Source organism: Bombina bombina, chromosome 7 (genome assembly GCF_027579735.1).
Source record: "Bombina bombina isolate aBomBom1 chromosome 7, aBomBom1.pri, whole genome shotgun sequence".
In the NCBI taxonomy this organism is placed as follows: Eukaryota; Metazoa; Chordata; class Amphibia; order Anura; family Bombinatoridae; genus Bombina; species Bombina bombina.
Window position 1 is genome coordinate 595,235,662 of NC_069505.1, and position 22,549 is coordinate 595,258,210.

The 22,549-nt window shown below is 36.1% G+C and overlaps 1 protein-coding gene across 1 annotated transcript in view; it reads left to right on the plus strand.

The window, feature by feature from the left end:
* The window catches only part of LOC128667179 (peptidoglycan recognition protein 1), a 41,142-nt gene that overhangs the window by 14,116 nt on the left and 4,477 nt on the right, over nucleotides 1-22,549 (plus strand). Inside the window, exon 2 of the mRNA XM_053722108.1 lies at nucleotides 19,008-19,212. Coding sequence (XP_053578083.1) covers nucleotides 19,008-19,212 — 205 coding nt within the window. The remainder of the gene's footprint in view (nucleotides 1-19,007; nucleotides 19,213-22,549) is intronic.

The following is a 22,549-nucleotide window of genomic DNA, read 5'->3' on the forward strand; positions in this document are numbered from 1 at the left end:
ACAGGTAATAGTGCTGTTATCTAGTGATCTTGCTAATGTATAATATTGTGTGTTATAGAGATAACTAGGTAGTATCTGTAGCACTACATGACAGATAATAGTGCTGTTATCTAATGCTCTTGCTAATGTATAAGATTGTGTGTTATAGATATACCTAGGTAGTATCTGTAGCACTATATGACGTGTAATAGTGCTGTTATCTAGTGCTCTTGCTAATGTATAATATTGTGTCTTATAGAGATACCTAGGTAGTATCTGCAGCACTACATGCCAGGTAATGGTGCTGTTATCTAGTGCTCTTGCTAATGTATAATATTGTGTGCTATAGAGATACCTAGGTAGTGTCTGTAGCACTACATGCCAGGTAATAGTGCTGTTATCTAGTGCTCTTGCTAATGTATAATATTGTGTGTTATAGAGATACCTAGGTAGTATCTGTAGCACTACATGACAGGTAATAGTGCTGTTATCTAGTGCTCTTGCTAATGTATAATATTGTGTTATAGAGATACCTAGGTAGCATCTGTAGCACTGCATGACAGGTAATAGTGCTGTTATCTAGTGCTCTTGCTAATGTATAATATTGTATTATAGAGATACCTAGGTAGCATCTGTAGCACTACATGACAGGTAATAGTGCTGTTATCTAGTGCTCTTGCTAATGTATAATATCTGTAGCACCTACATGACAGGTAATAGTGTTGTTATCTAGTGCTCTTGCTAATGTATAATATTGTGTGTTATAGAGATACCTAGGTAGTATCTGTAGCACTACATGACAGGTAATAGTGCTGTTATCTAGTGTTCTTGCTAATGTATAATATTGTGTGTTATAGAGATACCTAGGTAGTATCTGTAGCACTACATGTTAGATAATAGTGCTGTTATCTAGTGCTCTTGCTAATGTATAATATTGTGTTTTATAGAGATACCTAGGTAGTATCTATAGCACTACATGACAGGTAATTGTGCTGTTATCTAGTGCTCTTGCTAATGTATAATATTGTATTATAGAGATACCTAGGTAGCATCTGTAGCACTACATGACAGGTAATAGTGCTGTTATCTTGTGCTCTTGATAATGCATAATATCTGTAGCACCTACATGACAGGTAATAGTGTTGTTATCTAGTGCTCTTGCTAATGTATAATATTGTGTGTTATATAGATACCTAGGTAGTATCTGTATCACTACATGACAGGTAATAGTGCTGTTATCTAGTGCTCTTGCTAATGCATAATATTGTGTATTATAGAGATGCCTAGGTAGTATCTGTACCACTACATGTCAGATAATAGTGCTGTTATCTAGTGCTCTTGCTAATGTATAATATTGTGTGTTATAGAGATACCTAGGTAGCATCTGTAGAAATACATGACAGGTAACAGTGCTGTTATCTAGTGATCTTGCTAATGTATAATATTGTGTTATAGAGATACCTAGGTAGTATCTGTAGCACTACATGACAGGTAATAGTGCTGTTATCTAGTGCTCTTGCTAATGTATAATATTATGTGTTATAGAGATACCTATGTAGTATCTGTAGCACTGCATGAAAGGTAATAGTGCTGTTATCTAGTACTCTTGCTAATGTATAATATTGTGTGTTATAGAGATACCTAGGTAGCATCTGTAGCAATACATGACAGGTAATAGTGCTGTTATCTAGTGCTCTTGCTAATGTATAATATTGTGTGTTATAGATATACCTAGGTAGTATCTGTAGCACTACATGACAGGTAATAGTGCTGTTATCTAGTGATCTTGCTAATGTATAATATTGTGTGTTATAGAGATAACTAGGTAGTATCTGTAGCACTACATGACAGATAATAGTGCTGTTATCTAATGCTCTTGCTAATGTATAAGATTGTGTGTTATAGATATACCTAGGTAGTATCTGTAGCACTATATGACGTGTAATAGTGCTGTTATCTAGTGCTCTTGCTAATGTATAATATTGTGTCTTATAGAGATACCTAGGTAGTATCTGCAGCACTACATGCCAGGTAATGGTGCTGTTATCTAGTGCTCTTGCTAATGTATAATATTGTGTGCTATAGAGATACCTAGGTAGTGTCTGTAGCACTACATGCCAGGTAATAGTGCTGTTATCTAGTGCTCTTGCTAATGTATAATATTGTGTGTTATAGAGATACCTAGGTAGTATCTGTAGCACTACATGACAGGTAATAGTGCTGTTATCTAGTGCTCTTGCTAATGTATAATATTGTGTTATAGAGATACCTAGGTAGCATCTGTAGCACTGCATGACAGGTAATAGTGCTGTTATCTAGTGCTCTTGCTAATGTATAATATTGTGTTATAGAGCTACCTAGGTAGTATCTGTAGCACTACATGACAGGTAATAGTGCTGTTATCTAGTGATCTTGCTAATGTATAATATTATGTGTTATAGAGATACCTAGGTAGCATCTGTAGCAATACATGACAGGTAATAGTGCTGTTATCTAGTGCTCTTGCTAATGTATAATATTGTGTGTTATAGATATACCTAGGTAGTATCTGTAGCACTACATGACAGGTAATAGTGCTGTTATCTAGTGATCTTGCTAATGTATAATATTGTGTGTTATAGAGATACCTAGGTAGTATCTGTAGCACTACATGACAGGTAATAGTGCTGTTATCTAGTGCTCTTGCTAATGTATAATATTGTGTGTTATAGAGATACCTAGGTAGTATCTGTAGCACTACATGACAGGTAATAGTGCTGTTATCTAGTGCTCTTGCTAATGTATAATATTATGTGTTATAGAGATACCTAGGTAGTATCTGTAGCACTATATGACGTGTAATAGTGCTGTTATCTAGTGCTCTTGCTAATGTATAATATTGTGTGTTATAGAGATACCTAGGTAGTGTCTGTAGCACTACATGACAGGTAATAGTGCTGTTATCTAGTGCTCTTGCTAATGTATAATATTATGTGTTATAGAGATACCTAGGTAGCATCTGTAGCACTACATGACAGGTAATAGTGCTGTTATCTAGTGCTCTTGCTAATGTATAATATTGTGTGTTATAGAGATACCTAGGTAGTATCCGTAGCACTACATGACAGGTAATAGTGCTGTTATCTAGTGCTCTTGCTAATGTATAATATTATGTGTTATAGAGATACCTAGGTAGCATCTGTAGCAATACCTGACAGGTAATAGTGCTGTTATCTAGTGCTCTTGCTAATGTATAATATTGTGTGTTATAGAAATACCTAGGTAGTATCTGTAGCACTACATGACAGGTAATAGTGCTGTTATCTAGTGATCTTGCTAATGTATAATATTGTGTGTTATAGAGATACCTAGGTAGTATCTGTAGCACTACATGACAGGTAATAGTGCTGTTATCTAGTGCTCTTGCTAATGTATAATATTGTGTGTTATAGAGATACCTAGGTAGTATCTGTAGCACTACATAACAGGTAATAGTGCTGTTATCTAGTGTTCTTGCTAATGTATAATATTATGTGTTATAGAGATACCTAGGTAGTATCTGCAGCACTACATGCCAGGTAATGGTGCTGTTATCTAGTGCTCTTGCTAATGTATAATATTGTGTGTTATAGAGATACCTAGGTAGTGTCTGTAGCACTACATGCCAGGTAATAGTGCTGTTATCTAGTGCTCTTGCTAATGTATAATATTGTGTTATAGAGCTACCTAGGTAGTATCTGTAGCACTACATGACAGGTAATAGTGCTGTTATCTAGTGCTCTTGCTAATGTATAATATTGTGTGTTATAGAGATACCTAGGTAGTATCTGTAGCACTACATGACAGGTAATAATGCTGTTATCTAGTACTCTTGCTAATGTATAATATTATGTGTTATAGAGATACCTAGGTAGCATCTGTAGCACTACATGACAGGTAATAGTGCTGTTATCTAGTGCTCTTGCTAATGTATAATATTGTGTGTTATAGAGATACCTAGGTAGTATCTGTAGCACTGCATGACAGGTAATAGTGCTGTTATCTAGTGCTCTTGCTAATGTATAATATTATGTGTTATAGAGATACCTAGGTAGTATCTGTAGCACTATATGACGTGTAATAGTGCTGTTATCTAGTGCTCTTGCTAATGTATAATATTATGTGTTATAGAGATACCTAGGTAGTATCTGCAGCACTACATGCCAGGTAATGGTGCTGTTATCTAGTGCTCTTGCTAATGTATAATATTGTGTGTTATAGAGATACCTAGGTAGTGTCTGTAGCACTACATGCCAGGTAATAGTGCTGTTATCTAGTGCTCTTGCTAATGTATAATATTGTGTTATAGAGCTACCTAGGTAGTATCTGTAGCACTACATGACAGGTAATAGTGCTGTTATCTAGTGCTCTTGCTAATGTATAATATTGTGTGTTATAGAGATACCTAGGTAGTATCTGTAGCACTACATGACAGGTAATAATGCTGTTATCTAGTACTCTTGCTAATGTATAATATTATGTGTTATAGAGATACCTAGGTAGCATCTGTAGCACTACATGACAGGTAATAGTGCTGTTATCTAGTGCTCTTGCTAATGTATAATATTGTGTGTTATAGAGATACCTAGGTAGTAATTTGTAGCACTACATGACAGGTAATAGTGCTGTTATCTTATCAGGTTCCTTGCTTATTTGAATCACAACTGCAGAGTTTAAATAAATTATATTTGTTTCACAACTGGAGTACAGGCTATTATATCAGCATAGACTGTATTTACTCAGAGTGATTTTTATAAGGGAATGCAGTAAGACTTTATATGGTTATATATTATTGTTATACCATATAAGTAATAAAAGACTGAAAATAAGTATTAGTATTAATAACAACTTTTGTCATTAGTATAGCTCAAGCCCATATAAGAGAGATAGAGTTAATTATATTAAGCACTGAAGCGTGAGAGATATGAGACACACAGACTGCAGGTGCTGACAGGGGCGTGACCTGCTGCGAGACACAGCACACTGAATAATGTTTGCAGCGTGGATAACTGAACACAGACCAGTGAGTGTATTGAGAGCTGTGAGACACGCTGAGTTGCGAGGAGCTGTCTGACACGCTGAGATTTGTGAAGCTGTGTGACGTCACAGAAAGTCCGTTACTGTCCGGTATGGGAATGAATCAAAGAAAGTTTATAACATTATCATGAAACATAGGTTGCAAATGTTAGTAATATTTCAGAGACAAAGTCAGTTTAGAAATGTTCAAGAGAAAACATGACATTTGAAATTAACCGTTAGTTTAGACCTCTTGGTATTAGTTTTTCTCTAACATAGTTCTCAAGGCTAGCAATCTCCCATTTAAGTTTCAATTCTTTAATGGCTTTAGCTTTATATAGTTTAAATGCTGTAAACACATCCTCACTTTTTTCATCAATGTTTTGCTCATCAATGATTATTGTGGCTTTAAAAGCTTCACTCACATCACTTTGCCATCTTTCATCAGTAATTTTAAATGCCATTTTGCCACCCCAGAATGAAAAACAACAGAGTTCTTGACAATATGGAGGATACCAAATAATAAATAAACTCCACTCGGTTCGTAATCAAAGATAGGTGCTCAACTGAAACAGCATTAAATCAGCTGCATATGTCCAAATTACTAATTATTGAAATGTGTGCACTCTATCTTGATCACAAACAAAAACAATTTTGGTGCTAGCAGTCATAATGAAATATTAAATAAATGAATAAGAGAGTAGTCACAGCTAAAAATAAATGCTGTGAAAAAGAATGACAAGGCAGCACACAAATTGCATAAATAACGAGTGGTTTATTTGCTAAACCTACACATGTCAAAAACAAAATTCACAAAACCCTTAATTGCAATAAAAAGAGTGACTATTAAACCCAGGCCTGGTTAGTACTATTATCTGACACACTACCGTAAAACTACGGTTATTACAAATAATGTTCGAAGTATATAACATATCTTAAACTATGCGCTGTTATAAATAAACATTGTGTGAAAGATAAACTGTTGCAACATAATTCAAAAAAGACACAGATTAACAATGTCCATTTTAACAGAGCACTTAGTGTGAAACACACGCTCTGTGAATGAAATGTGTTACAAAGAAGCAGTTCCAGCGTTACTGATTGGGAAACCAACTGTAATAGAATTACTGAGTGAACAGTCTCACCACATTCGCGGTACAAAGTTCCAGTATTTGCTCCAACACTAGCTTGTATAATTACCACTTGATCACTCCAAACTTTGCATGTTTCTCATGCCGGATCCTGGTAATTCTCTAAACAAAGCAGTTTGTGTTAAGGCTCCGTTACGGTTAATGCCTCCTTGTATTTACAAAACCGGAACTTCCATTCAAGACTGCTGCATGCTTGTCAGTTGTTAGAACCACATGAAGTAACTCGGTATGCTTCAGACCAGCTGCCAGGGACTTAGCACTCCACTTCAAACAGTTGCCGCTTCACAAAACGTCAGGCATGACGCGTTTCGCCCCTCCCCTTAGTGGGCTGACTTTAGGGCTTCATTGGATGCTTGTTTCTGGTGATAACACCCCTTTTATAGCTCAATAGCTAATTTAAATTTTTAATTGATGACAGTTTTGGCACCATATTGCAACCTCATATTCAAAGATAAACGAAAAACTTTTAATTGCACAAACACCATATTTGTTAAATAATTACATGTTATGCAACATATGTTTGGGTTTATTCTTTTTCATTCTGGGATGGCAGAATCAGAACTACACAATGTATTTACCATTGCAATTTTTTTTACATCTCAAAACTTTGCTTATCTTTTAAGCCAAACTAATGACTATTACATACACAACTGAAAAAATGTAAGTATAGAGATACCAAAGGTTCTTTAGCATTTATCCCCTACTAGGGAAAAGTTCTACAGAAAGCATGAGAAATCTATTTTTTCATTAAGGCCATTTGGAGCCAGTGTATTTAATCGATAAATCCATCTGGATTCATTCCTTAATAGCATATTGTCAACATCACCACCATGGCGGTGCTGTTTTATGTGCTGAATGCCAGTTACTTTCATAATAGTAAAATCAGAATTATGATATAATTCAAAGTGTCTGGCCACTGGGCTATCCTGCTCTTTGTTCTTAATGTCATCCCTATGCTCTCTAACTCGATCTTTCAGATCACGCTTAGTTTTCCCTATGTAAAATAGGGGGCATGAGCAATGCAAGAGGTAAATGACACCTGTAGTGTTGCAGGTTATCCACTGTTTTATATTGTATTGTCTACCTGTTAAAGTTTCAAATTTACATGTTTTTTGTATAAACCTGCAATACACGCAATGCCCACAGGGGCTACAGCCTTGCCATTTGCCTCTTGTGCTTAACCAATTGGTTTTCGGTTCTCTTATGTATTCACTTCTAACAAGCTTATCCTTAAGACTATCAGCTCTGCGTGCTGTCAACAAAGGGAAGTCTCCTACATAATCTTTCAGTTCAGTATCAATAGTCAACATATGCCAATATTTATTCATTATGTCTCTAAGTTTGCCCCAGTGTGCATTGTACTTAGTTATGAGGCGTACCTTATCACCATTCCTTTTAACTGCATTATTTTTGTAGAGCAGATCATTTCTTATGCTATTTCTAGCCCTCGTCCAGGCCCTTTTAACCTGTCTCTTAGAGTATCCTCTTTCAAGGAACCTAGACGACATCTCTTTGGCCTGTGATTCAAACTCCTCTAAGTCGGAACAATTCCTTCGTAACCGAAGGAATTGGCCAACTGGAATGCCAGTTTTTAGGCATTCAGGATGGTGGCTGGTAGCATGTAAAAGGCTATTAGTGGCCGTTGATTTTCGATGGACCTTAGTGGTTAGATGTCTACCTTCTTTCCTAATTGATAGATCTAGAAAAGTTGCTTCATCTTTACTCATTTCACATGTAAGAAAGATGTTGTACCCATTGTCAGTGTTCAAAATACTCAAGAAATTCTCTAACAACTCTTTGCTACCCCGCCACAGGAGTAGAATATCATCCACATAGCGAAGCCAGAGTGCCACATGTGCCTCCACTAGGGATTCAAAACACGAAAAAACCTCTCGTGCCTCCCATAAGCCAAGATGTAAACAGGCATATGTGGGGGCACATGTGGCACCCATGGCCGTGCCTTGGAGCTGTCTATAATATCTTCCATCAAATTGGAATATATTATTGTTCAATATGAGTTGTAACAAAGAGATTACAAAATCAGTATGTTTTTGAAAATCATGCCCTCTTTGTTCGAGAAAATATCTGGTTGCTCTGATTCCCACATTATGGGGGATCGAGGAGTATAACGACTCAACATCAAGGGTTACTAACCATGTGTCTTCATCAACGTCAATGCCATCTAATTTCCTAAGGACATCCGAAGTATCCTGGACATAGGAGGGCAGTGAACTCAGGAAGGGTCTCATAAAGTAGTCTATATATCTACTCGCTCCTTCCATAGGCCCCCCTATGCCCGAGATAATTGGTCGTCCCGGCGGTTTGCTCATGCTTTTGTGCAGCTTGGGGATGCAGTAAAAGGTTGGCACAATTGGAAACTTTTTGAACATGAATGCATGTTCTTTAGTTGTTATTAGCCCCTCTCTCAATGCATCATTGAGAATAAACAAAAGCTCATTACAAGATGTGTCAAATGCAATTCTGTTTGTCAATTCATACTGTGTAGTATTCGATAATTGCCTCTGGATTTCTGTCACATAATCATGATCATTCATGACCACCAAGTTACCACCCTTGTCGGATGATTTGAAAATGAGTCCCTTACTATTGAGTAATTCTTTGAGAGACCTTCTCTCATTTATACTCAAATTATCCTGAACAACTTCACATCCTTGTAGATCCCCAATCTCTTTTTCAACGCATCTTACAAAGTTTTGAATCTCTGGAGCTGTTGAGAGTGGGGGCATGTATTTTGAAGTCGGTCTAAAATTGGATTTTTTAGGGTGTTGAGTGATATCAACATCCTCATTTTGCTCCTTTAAGAGTGACAGTAAATCATCCAGGGCAGGTTTGTCACTTCTGTCCAGAGGCACATCTGGACCCATTTATCTATTCATCACTTTTTTAAGTACCAACTTCCTGGCAAATAAATTAAGATCTTTTATGAATTCAAATTTATCCAGATGTGCCGATGGACAGAACGACAAACCTTTACTTAGCAGTGACATTTGTGTGAGGGAAAGGGGAACGGAAGATAGGTTCACAACCCTGAGGGTGTCAACACCCCCAGATCCATGTGAGCCAAGAATAGAGGTTATAACCTCTGATTCCTGGTTAACATCCGTGTACCTCTGTTGTTCTTGTATCTCCCACCACCTCTTCTCCTGTTTGAAGAGCGTCCACCTCCCTCTCTTTCTCCTGCCCCCCCTCCTTGTTTTCCGCCTAAAGGGGGCAGGTCTGAAGAAGAGCCCACCACAATTTAATTTTGCTCATTATCTGAGTTGTCAGTCCCTGAGTCATATGAAAACCTGCTGTTATTACTATTTCTGTAGATATAGATCTTGTTTTTCCTTTCATCATCCTGATCTCTCATTAATTTTTTCCTCTTTCTGAATTTCACTTCATTTTGTAATTTATCTAAATTCCTTTGGATCTCTTTATTTAGTTTTTCGAAAGCTGGATCTACAGAAAAAATATTTACAGCTATGTATGCCTTTTCTACTTCTATCTTACTTTCTTCTAACTTAATTTTATCCTCTGATATCATTAATTCCATCAGTTCAATTGTACATTTAGTTAGAATTGCATTCCATTTTGCAACAAATTCATTATCAGCATTTGGTCCTCTTAAACTAATGCCAGGGTCCAGTTTAATCCTTAGACCTCTTGGTATTAGTTTTTCTCTAACATAGTTCTCAAGGCTAGCAATCTCCCATTTAAGTTTCAATTCTTTAATGGCTTTAGCTTTATATAGTTTAAATGCTGTAAACACATCCTCACTTTTTTCATCAATGTTTTGCTCATCAATGATTATTGTGGCTTTAAAAGCTTCACTCACATCACTTTGCCATCTTTCATCAGTAATTTTAAATGCCATTTTGCCACCCCAGAATGAAAAACAACAGAGTTCTTGACAATATGGAGGATACCAAATAATAAATAAACTCCACTCGGTTCGTAATCAAAGATAGGTGCTCAACTGAAACAGCATTAAATCAGCTGCATATGTCCAAATTACTAATTATTGAAATGTGTGCACTCTATCTTGATCACAAACAAAAACAATTTTGGTGCTAGCAGTCATAATGAAATATTAAATAAATGAATAAGAGAGTAGTCACAGCTAAAAATAAATGCTGTGAAAAAGAATGACAAGGCAGCACACAAATTGCATAAATAACGAGTGGTTTATTTGCTAAACCTACACATGTCAAAAACAAAATTCACAAAACCCTTAATTGCAATAAAAAGAGTGACTATTAAACCCAGGCCTGGTTAGTACTATTATCTGACACACTACCGTAAAACTACGGTTATTACAAATAATGTTCGAAGTATATAACATATCTTAAACTATGCGCTGTTATAAATAAACATTGTGTGAAAGATAAACTGTTGCAACATAATTCAAAAAAGACACAGATTAACAATGTCCATTTTAACAGAGCACTTAGTGTGAAACACACGCTCTGTGAATGAAATGTGTTACAAAGAAGCAGTTCCAGCGTTACTGATTGGGAAACCAACTGTAATAGAATTACTGAGCGAACAGTCTCACCACATTCGCGGTACAAAGTTCCAATATTTGCTCCAACACTAGCTTGTATAATTACCACTTGATCACTCCAAACTTTGCAGTTTGTGTTAAGGCTCCGTTACGGTTAATGCCTCCTTGTATTTACAAAACCGGAACTTCCATTCAAGACTGCTGCATGCTTGTCAGTTGTTAGAACCACATGAAGTAACTCGGTATGCTTCAGACCAGCTGCCAGGGACTTAGCACTCCACTTCAAACAGTTGCCGCTTCACAAAACGTCAGGCATGACGCGTTTCGCCCCTCCCCTTAGTGGGCTGACTTTAGGGCTTCATCGGATGCTTGTTTCTGGTGATAACACCCCTTTTATAGCTCAATAGCTAATTTAAATTTTTAATTGATGACAGTTTTGGCACCATATTGCAACCTCATATTCAAAGATAAACGAAAAACTTTTAATTGCACAAACACCATATTTGTTAAATAATTACATGTTATGCAACATATGTTTGGGTTTATTCTTTTTCATTCCGGGATGGCAGAATCAGAACTACACAATGTATTTAGTAAGTAGAATCCTTCTGTTGGAAATTAAGTAGCAATTCCTGTAGAGATGTAGAGTTGAAATAAATTAATACTTCTTGGAATAGTAAACTTCAGGATGAAATGAGACTAGTTGTTATCAGTCCTTAATGAGACCAAACTGCAGCTGGTATTTGTAATCCAAATGTTGAAGTAGTAAAAGTAAATCTTCTCTTGATATGAATGTAGCTTATAAGAAACAGAGCACTGGTTTTAGCAAACAATACTCAACAACTAAGCACTTGTTTGGGGCGTGGTGATGCCTTAAGTACAGGTGAGGAAGGTGAGTTGAGGCAAAAGGTAAAAGCAGGACTGGAATCCTTACATATCTAGTGCTCTTGCTAATGAATAATATTGTGAGTTAAAGAGATACCTAGGTAGTATCTGTAGCACTACATGACAGGTAATAGTGCTGTTATCTAGTGCTTTTGCTAATGTATAATATTATGTGTTATAGAGATACCTAGGTAGTATCTGTATCACTACATGACAGGTAATAGTGCTGTTATCTAGTGCTCTTGCTAATGTATATTGTGTTTTATAGAGATACCTAGGTAGCATCTGTAGCACTACATGACAGGTAATAGTGCTGTTATCTAGTGATCTTGCTAATGTATAATATTATGTGTTATAGAGATACCTAGGTAGTATCTGTAGCACTACATGACAGGTAATAGTGCTGTTATCTAGTGCTCTTGCTAATGTATAATATTGTGTGTTATAGAGATACCTAGGTAGTATCTGTAGCACTACATGACAGACAATAGTGCTGTTATATAGTGCCCTTGCTATTGTATAATATTGTGTGTTATAGAGATACCTAGGTAGTATCTGTAGCACTACATGACAGGCAATAGTGCTGTTATCTAGTGCTCTTGCTATTGTATAATATTGTGTGTTATAGAGATACCTAGGTAGTATCTGTACCACTACATGACAGGTAATAGTGCTGTTATCTAGTGCTCATTCTAATGTATAATATTGTGTTATAGAGATACCTAGGTAGTATCTGTAGCACTACATGACAGGTAATAGTGCTGTTATCTAGTACTCTTGCTAATGTATAATATTGTGTGTTATACAGATACCTAGGTAGCATCTGTAGCACTACATAACAGGTAATAGTGTTGTTATCTAGTGCTCTTGCTAATGTATAATATTGTGTTATAGAGATACCTAGGTAGTAATTTGTAGCACTACATGACAGGTAATAGTGCTGTTATCTAGTGCCCTTGCTAATGTATAATATTATGTGCTATAGAGATACCTAGGTAGTATCTGTAGCACTACATGACATATAATAGTGCTGTTATCTAGTGCTCTTGCTAATGTATAATATTATGTGTTATAGAGATACCTAGGTAGTATCAGCAGCACTACATGACAGGTAATAGTGCTGTTATCTAGTGCTCTTGCTAATGTATAATATTGTGTTATAGAGATACCTAGGTAGTATCGGTAGCACTACATGACAGGTAATAGTGCTGTTATCTAGTGCTCTTGCTAATGTATAATATTGTGTTTTAGAGATACCTAGGTAGTATATGTAGCACTACATGACAGGAAATAGTGTTGTTATCTAGTGCTCTTGCTAATGTATAATATTGTGTTATAGAGATACCTAGGTAGTATCTGTAGCACTACATGACAGGTAATAGTGCTGTTATCTAGTGTTCTTGCTAATGTGTAATATTATGTGTTATAGAGATACCTAGGTAGTATCTGTAGCATTACGTGACAGGTAATAGTGCTGTTATCTATTGTTCTTGCTAATGTATAATATTATGATTTATAGCGATACCTAGGTAGTATCTGTAGCACTACATGATAGGTAATAGTGCTGTTATCTAGTGCTCTTGCTAATGTCTAATATTGCGTTATAGAGATACCTAGGTAGCATCTGTAGCACTGCATGACAGGTAATAGTGCTGTTATCTAGTGCTCTTGTTAATGTATAATATTGTGTGTTATAAATATACCTAGGTAGTATCTGTAGCACTACATGACAGGTAATAGTGCTGTTATCTAGTGCTCTTGCTAATGTATAATATTGTGTGTTATAGAGATACCTAGGTAGTATATGTAGCACTACATGACAGGAAATAGTGCTGTTATCTAAAGCTCTTGCTAATGTATAATATTGTGTTATAGAGATATCTAGGTAGTATATGTAGCACTACATGACAGGTAATAGTGCTGTTATCTAGTGCTCTTGCTAATGTATAATATTGTGTTATAGAGATACCTAGGTAGTATCAGCAGCACTACATGACAGGTAATAGTGCTGTTATCTAGTGCTCTTGCTAATGTATAATATTGTGTGTTATAGAGATACCTAGGTAGTATCTGTAGCACTACATGACAGGTAATAGTGCTGTTATCTAGTGCTCTTGCTAATGTATAATATTGTGTTTTAGAGATACCTAGGTAGTATATGTAGCACTACATGACAGGAAATAGTGTTGTTATCTAGTGCTCTTGCTAATGTATAATATTGTGTTATAGAGATACCTAGGTAGTATCTGTAGCACTACATGACAGGTAATAGTGCTGTTATCTAGTGTTCTTGCTAATGTGTAATATTATGTGTTATAGAGATACCTAGGTAGTATCTGTAGCATTACGTGACAGGTAATAGTGCTGTTATCTATTGTTCTTGCTAATGTATAATATTATGATTTATAGCGATACCTAGGTAGTATCTGTAGCACTACATGATAGGTAATAGTGCTGTTATCTAGTGCTCTTGCTAATGTCTAATATTGCGTTATAGAGATACCTAGGTAGCATCTGTAGCACTGCATGACAGGTAATAGTGCTGTTATCTAGTGCTCTTGTTAATGTATAATATTGTGTGTTATAAATATACCTAGGTAGTATCTGTAGCACTACATGACAGGTAATAGTGCTGTTATCTAGTGCTCTTGCTAATGTATAATATTGTGTGTTATAGAGATACCTAGGTAGTATATGTAGCACTACATGACAGGTAATAGTGCTGTTATCTAGTGCTCTTGCTAATGTATAATATTATGTGTTATAGAGATACCTAGGTAGTATCTGTAGCACTACATGACAGGTAATAGTGCTGTTATCTAGTGCTCTTGCTAATGTATAATATTGTGTGTTATAGAGATACCTAGGTAGTATCTGTAGCACTACATGACAGGCAATAGTGCTGTTATCTAGTGCTCTTGCTATTGTATAATATTGTGTGTTATAGAGATACCTAGGTAGTATCTGTAGCACTACATGACAGGCAATAGTGCTGTTATCTAGTGCTCTTGCTATTGTATAATATTGTGTGTTATAGAGATACCTAGGTAGTATCTGTACCACTACATGACAGGTAATAGTGCTGTTATCTAGTGCTCATTCTAATGTATAATATTGTGTTATAGAGATACCTAGGTAGTATCTGTAGCACTACATGACAGGTAATAGTGCTGTTATCTAGTACTCTTGCTAATGTATAATATTGTGTGTTATACAGATACCTAGGTAGCATCTGTAGCACTACATAACAGGTAATAGTGTTGTTATCTAGTGCTCTTGCTAATGTATAATATTGTGTTATAGAGATACCTAGGTAGTAATTTGTAGCACTACATGACAGGTAATAGTGCTGTTATCTAGTGCCCTTGCTAATGTATAATATTATGTGTTATAGAGATACCTAGGTAGTATCTGTAGCACTACATGACATATAATAGTGCTGTTATCTAGTGCTCTTGCTAATGTATAATATTATGTGTTATAGAGATACCTAGGTAGTATCAGCAGCACTACATGACAGGTAATAGTGCTGTTATCTAGTGCTCTTGCTAATGTATAATATTGTGTTATAGAGATACCTAGGTAGTATCTGTAGCACTACATGACAGGTAATAGTGCTGTTATCTAGTGCTCTTGCTAATGTATAATATTGTGTTTTAGAGATACCTAGGTAGTATATGTAGCACTACATGACAGGAAATAGTGTTGTTATCTAGTGCTCTTGCTAATGTATAATATTGTGTTATAGAGATACCTAGGTAGTATCTGTAGCACTACATGACAGGTAATAGTGCTGTTATCTAGTGTTCTTGCTAATGTGTAATATTATGTGTTATAGAGATACCTAGGTAGTATCTGTAGCATTACGTGACAGGTAATAGTGCTGTTATCTATTGTTCTTGCTAATGTATAATATTATGATTTATAGCGATACCTAGGTAGTATCTGTAGCACTACATGATAGGTAATAGTGCTGTTATCTAGTGCTCTTGCTAATGTCTAATATTGCGTTATAGAGATACCTAGGTAGCATCTGTAGCACTGCATGACAGGTAATAGTGCTGTTATCTAGTGCTCTTGTTAATGTATAATATTGTGTGTTATAAATATACCTAGGTAGTATCTGTAGCACTACATGACAGGTAATAGTGCTGTTATCTAGTGCTCTTGCTAATGTATAATATTGTGTGTTATAGAGATACCTAGGTAGTATATGTAGCACTACATGACAGGAAATAGTACTGTTATCTAAAGCTCTTGCTAATGTATAATATTGTGTTATAGAGATACCTAGGTAGTATATGTAGCACTACATGACAGGTAATAGTGCTGTTATCTAGTGCTCTTGCTAATGTATAATATTGTGTTATAGAGATACCTAGGTAGTATCTGTAGCACTACATGACAGGTAATAGTGCTATTATCTAGTGCTCTTGCTAATGTATAATATTATGTGTTATAGAGATACCTAGGTAGTATCTGTAGCACTACATGACATATAATAGTGCTGTTATCTAGTGCTCTTGCTAATGTATAATATTATGTGTTATAGAGATACCTAGGTAGTATCAGCAGCACTACATGACAGGTAATAGTGCTGTTATCTAGTGCTCTTACTAATGTATAATATTGTGTGTTATAGAGATACCTAGGTAGTATCTGTAGCACTACATGACAGGTAATAGTGCTGTTATCTAGTGCTCTTGCTAATGTATAATATTGTGTTTTAGAGATACCTAGGTAGTATATGTAGCACTACATGACAGGAAATAGTGTTGTTATCTAGTGCTCTTGCTAATGTATAATATTGTGTTATAGAGATACCTAGGTAGTATCTGTAGCACTACATGACAGGTAATAGTGCTGTTATCTAGTGTTCTTGCTAATGTGTAATATTATGTGTTATAGAGATACCTAGGTAGTATCTGTAGCATTACGTGACAGGTAATAGTGCTGTTATCTATTGTTCTTGCTAATGTATAATATTATGATTTATAGCGATACCTAGGTAGTATCTGTAGCACTACATGATAGGTAATAGTGCTGTTATCTAGTGCTCTTGCTAATGTCTAATATTGCGTTATAGAGATACCTAGGTAGCATCTGTAGCACTGCATGACAGGTAATAGTGCTGTTATCTAGTGCTCTTGTTAATGTATAATATTGTGTGTTATAAATATACCTAGGTAGTATCTGTAGCACTACATGACAGGTAATAGTGCTGTTATCTAGTGCTCTTGCTAATGTATAATATTGTGTGTTATAGAGATACCTAGGTAGTATATGTAGCACTACATGATAGGAAATAGTGCTGTTATCTAGTGCTCTTGCTAATGTATAATATTGTGTTATAGAGATACCTAGGTAGTATATGTAGCACTACATGACAGGTAATAGTGCTGTTATCTAGTGCTCCTGCTAATGTATAATATTGTGTTATAGAGATAGCTAGGTAGCATCTGTAGCACTACATGACAGGTAATAGTGCTGTTATCTAGTGCTCCTGCTAATGTATAATATTGTGTTATAGAGATACCTAGGTAGTATCTGAAGCACTACATGACAGGTAATAGTGCTGTTATCTAGTGCTCCTGCTAATGTATAATATTGTGTTATAGAGATACCTAGGTATTATCTGTAGCACTACATGACAGGTAATAGTGCTGCTATCTTGTACTTTTTCTAATGTTTAATATTGAGTGTTATAGAGATACCTAGGTAGTTTCTGTAGCACTACATGACAGGTAATAGTGCTGTTATCTAGTGTTCTTGCTAATGTATAATATTATGTGTTATAGAGATACCTAGGTAGCATCTGTAGCACTACATGACAGGTAATAGTGCTGTTATCTAGTGCTCTTGCTAATGTATAATATTATGTGTTATAGAGATACCTAGGTAGTATCTGTAGCACTACATGACAGGTAATAGTGCTGTTATCTAGTGCTCTTGCTAATGTATAATATTGTGTGTTATAGAGATACCTAGGTACCATATGTAGCACTACATGACAGGTAATAGTGCTGTTATCTAGTGCTCTTGCTAATGTATAATAATGTGTGTTATAGAGATACCTAGGTACTATCTGTAGCACTACAGTACAGGTAATAGTACTGTTATCTAATTCTCTTGCTAATGTATAATATTGTGTGTTATAGAGATACCTAGGTAGCATCTGCAGCAATAGATGACAGGTAATAGTGCTGTTATCTAGTGCTCTTGCTAATGTATAATATTGTGTGTTATAGAGATACCTAGGTAGTATCTGTAGCACTAAATGACAGGTAATAGTGCTGTTATCTAGTGCTCTTGCTAATGTATAATATTGTGTTTTAGAGATACCTAGGTAGTATATGTAGCACTACATGACAGGTAATAGTGCTGTTATCTAGTGCTCTTGCTAATGTATAATATTGTGTGTTATAGAGATACCTAGGTAGTATCTGTAGCACTACATGACAGGTAATAGTGCTGTTATCTAGTGCTCTTGCTAATGTATAATATTGTGTGTTATAGAGATACCTAGGTAGTATCTGTAGCACTACATGACAGGTAATAGTGCTGTTATCTAGTGCTCTTGCTAATGTATAATGTTGTGTGTTATAGAGACACCTAGCGCTGCAGAATCTGTTGGCGCTCTACAAATACCTGATAATAATAATACCTAGGTAGTATCTGTAGCACTACATGACAGGAAATAGTTCTACCCTCTAATGATGGGCGAATGTGCTAAAAGTGCAATTTGTTTGGTAGCATTGAATAGTCCCGTGGACGTTCATTTTGGACAATCGAATGTTGATAAGAAGAAAAAGCATTAAAATTTGGTAATCAAATGTTATTTCTGGTTTTCGAATGTTACTTTTGTTTTTGAATGGTAATAATTAGATCGAATATCCACATTTGAAACTTTGAATGTAACATTCGATTTAACAAATACTATTCAGAAGTTCAATAGATCATGTGGGAGGGAATTTAGTAAATTGATACATAATAGATACATATATATCCATTTCAAGGTTTCTATTTTGAATATCGGATCATTTGAATATTGCATTAAAGAGAGCATTAGAAATACTATTACATTAAAGGAATGTTAGAAATATTCAAAATTCAAAACGAACGAATGAATGTGTTATAATTCGTTTGATTTTTCTGTTGTTGCAAAACATTTGCCCATCCCTATTGCAATTAAGTGCTCCAGATATGGGCCTGTTCCAAAGCATACGTCCCTGATTTTCAACAAAAGATAAAAAGAGAACAAAGAAAATTGATAATAAACATAAATTAGAAAGTTGTTTAATATCGCATACTCTCTCCGAATCATGAAAGAAAAATGATGGGTTTCATGATTCAACCTATTCACAATCTAATATATTTTATCCTTCAAGAGTAAGGTTAAGGGATTTGTGAAAATTGTATAATTGTTCCTGTCTTACCCCTTTTCTCTGCAGGTTGCCCCAGAATCATTAGCAAATCCCAGTGGAAAGCTAAATCTCCCAGATGCATTGCTAATGTAATGAAAACGCCTGTGCCATACGTAGTGATCCATCACACGACCGGCGGAGGCTGCACAAACCAAGCGTCATGTAGTGAAAAAGTCAGAAACATACAAAACTACCATATCAATTCTCAAAAGTGGTGTGACGTTGGATATAGGTGAGATCGCTAATGGTATGGAAGAGAATTTAGTGATAGAAAGATTTCAGATGAAGAAAAAGATGGCAAATTAATAAAGAAACACTGAATTAAACCAATAATAGATACCAAGAAATAAGAGAGGTGAAAGAGATAATTAAATATTCAAAGAGGCATAGGAATGAGAAAGGAGTGAATATCCTGTAGACATCTAGCTTTATGCGGCTATTCTGTGTAATATACTTGTGTATATTGCATGTACATTGCAAACAGAGAGATATGTGAATAAGTGCATGGTATACACTAAATTGAATACTGTCCTTGTTCTAAATCAGATCTCTTATTTTCCGTAACTATAGGCAGTGTATATTTTTGCCAGGAGAACAAAAGACCAGTTCTCAAAAACTCTCCCGACTCGAGTAAAATTATAATCTAGACTTTACAGGGGCAGAGCTCACAAAGTTCTCTAAGAAAATGGGCAGAACCTGGAAATTTCAGACAGATGCCTCCCATAGAAAATAATGAGACTTTCAGGATTACAGAGTCTCACAGGAGATAGTGAGGTTATCAGGGAAGCACCTGACACTGATATACTGCAGCAAATACAAATTAAACCAAAAATGTCTTCACTTGTATTTTATTTCAGTTTAGTTTTTCAGTCTGTAAAAAAACATGATTAGAGAATATTATGAAGACTGTGAGAGAGCTTCAGACACCCAGGAAACTCACCTGTCCCTCCTAGAATCAATACAACGCAATGCAATTTGTACAAGATACACAGAAATATACAAAGTATAATCGTAGTTTGTTAAAGTTACACAGAAACATGCAAAAAGTAATCAGAATTTGTAAAATAACAATCCTTAATAAACTGCTGTATACAGAATCTGAATGCTTTAAACACAAAAAAATTAATTGCAAAGATTTAATGTTAAAAGGACAAACCTGAAGTCTAAAGCAGTGTTTCTCAACCTCGGTCCTCAAGAATCCCCAACAGGCCATATATTTTCATTATAGCTGTACTAGAGCATAGGTGAAATAATCAGCTGATGGGTGAGAGCAGCTTTGTAACGATGGTTACTGATCAGCTGATTATTTCACCGGTGCTCTAGTTCAGTTATAATGAAAGCCTGGCCTGTTTGGGTGTACTTGAGGAACGTGGTTGAGAAACACTGGTCTAAAGTAATGTAAAGTACAAAGTACAAAGTGTAAGTGTAACAAATCCTCATGCAGTGCTATATTGCACAGGGCTTGTCTCTCCTTCACATGCCGAAATGCAGGAAACACCCCTTAAAGAATTATAGCAAAATCTGCCTGTTTAGAATCTTGTGAGAGGATTCACAGTGCTGGAGGTGCATTTTATATCATCTCATCTGAACAGAGAGCTTTAATCATCACGCCCTAAGTCTGTGCCTGGGGTAGCAGAATTTAGGAAGGCAACAAGTTTTTGGGGTAGCTCTATAACACGATGCCTACCTACTCCTGAGCTCTCAACCTTCCTGAATTTGCAGGATTGTCACAGGGTGAGATCTCTGCCCTGTTGTAGCTCCACAGCCATACTTTCAGGGCAAATGTAACCATATCCAGAGCATAACTAAGGACTGTCCCAGCTCCACCTATGATATACATAACACCGCTCATGGTATAACTTTTGGCTCCACCCCTTTGTATGCAGTCCCACCCCCACAGATCTCCCTCACCTCCCTGCTCTGAATCCTATACTCTCCAAATGTTTATTAATTTTATCACAAATCAGTGATTCCTGGTTGTCTAGTGAGAGTGCAGGACCCCCCAATGCTTACCTGGCCTACTGTTGTGAGAAATATATAAGGCAAATGAGGGGTTTGGAGGGCAAAAGATTCCCCATGGCCTAGAGCAGCACAAAATCTAAATACACCATTGACTAAAAATTATACAGTGGATATAAAAAGTCTACACACCCCTGTTAAAATGTCAGGTTTCTGTGATGTAAAAAAATGAGACAAAGATAAATCATTTCAGAACTTTTTGCACCTTTAATGTGACCTATAATCTGTACAACTCAATTGAAAAACAAACTGAAATATTTTAGGTAAAGGGAAATAAAAATAAAAAAATAAAATAATCTGGTTGCATAAGTGTGAACACCCTTTTATAACTGGGGATGTAGCTGTGTTCAGAATTAAGCAATCACATTCAAAATCATGTTAAATAGGAGTCAGTACACACCTGTCATCATTTAAAGTGCCTCTGATTAACCCCAAATAAAGTTCAGCTGTTCTAGTAGGTCTTTCCTGGCATTTTGTTAGTCGCATCCTACAGCAAAAGCCATGGTCTTCAGAGAGCTTCTAAAGTATCAGAGGGATCTCATTGTTAAAAGGTATCAGTCAGGAGAAGGGTACAAAATAATTTACAAGGCATTAGATATACCATGGAACACAGTGAAGACAGTCATCATCAAGTGTAGAAAATATGGTGCAACAGTGACATTACCAAGAACTGGATGTCCCTCCAAAATTGATGAAAAGACGAGAAGAAAACTGGTATGGGAGGCTGCCAAGAAGCCTACAGCAACATTAAAGGAGCTGCAGGAATATCTGGCAAGTACTGGCTGTGTGGTACATGTGACAACAATCGCCCGTATTCTTCATAGGTCTGGGCTATGGGGTAGAGTGGCAAGACGGAAGCCTTTTCTTACAAAAAAAAAACATCCAAGCCCGGCTAAATTTTGCAAAAACACATCTGAAGTTTCCCAAAAACATGTTGCAAAAGGTGTTATGGTCTGATGAAACCAAAGTTTAACTTTTTGACCATAATTCCAAAAGATTTGTTTGGCACAAAAACAACACTGCATATCACCAAAAGAACACCATACCTACAGTGAAGCATGGTGGTGTCAGCATCATGCTTTGGGCTGTTTTTCTTCAGCTGGAACTGGGGCCTTAGTCAAGATAGAGGGAATAATGAACAGTTCCAAATACCAGACAATATTTTCACAAAACCTTCAGGCTTCTGCTAGAAAGCTGTACATGAAGAAAAACTTCATCTTTCAGCATGACAACGACCCAAAGCATACATCCAAATCAACAAAGGAATGGCTTCACCAGCAGAAGATTAAAGTTTTGGGATGGCCCAGCCAGAGCCCAGACCTGAATCAAATTCAAAATCTGTGGGGTGATCTGAAGAGGGCTGTGCACAGGAGATGCCCTCGCATTCTGAAAGATTTAGAGTGTTTTTGCAAAGAAGAGTGGGCAAATCTTGCCAAGTCAAGATGTGCCATGCTCAAAAAATCATACCCAAAAAGACTGAGTGCTGTAATAAAATCAAAAGGTTCTTCAATAAAGTATTAGTTTAAGGGTGTTCACACTTATGCAACCAT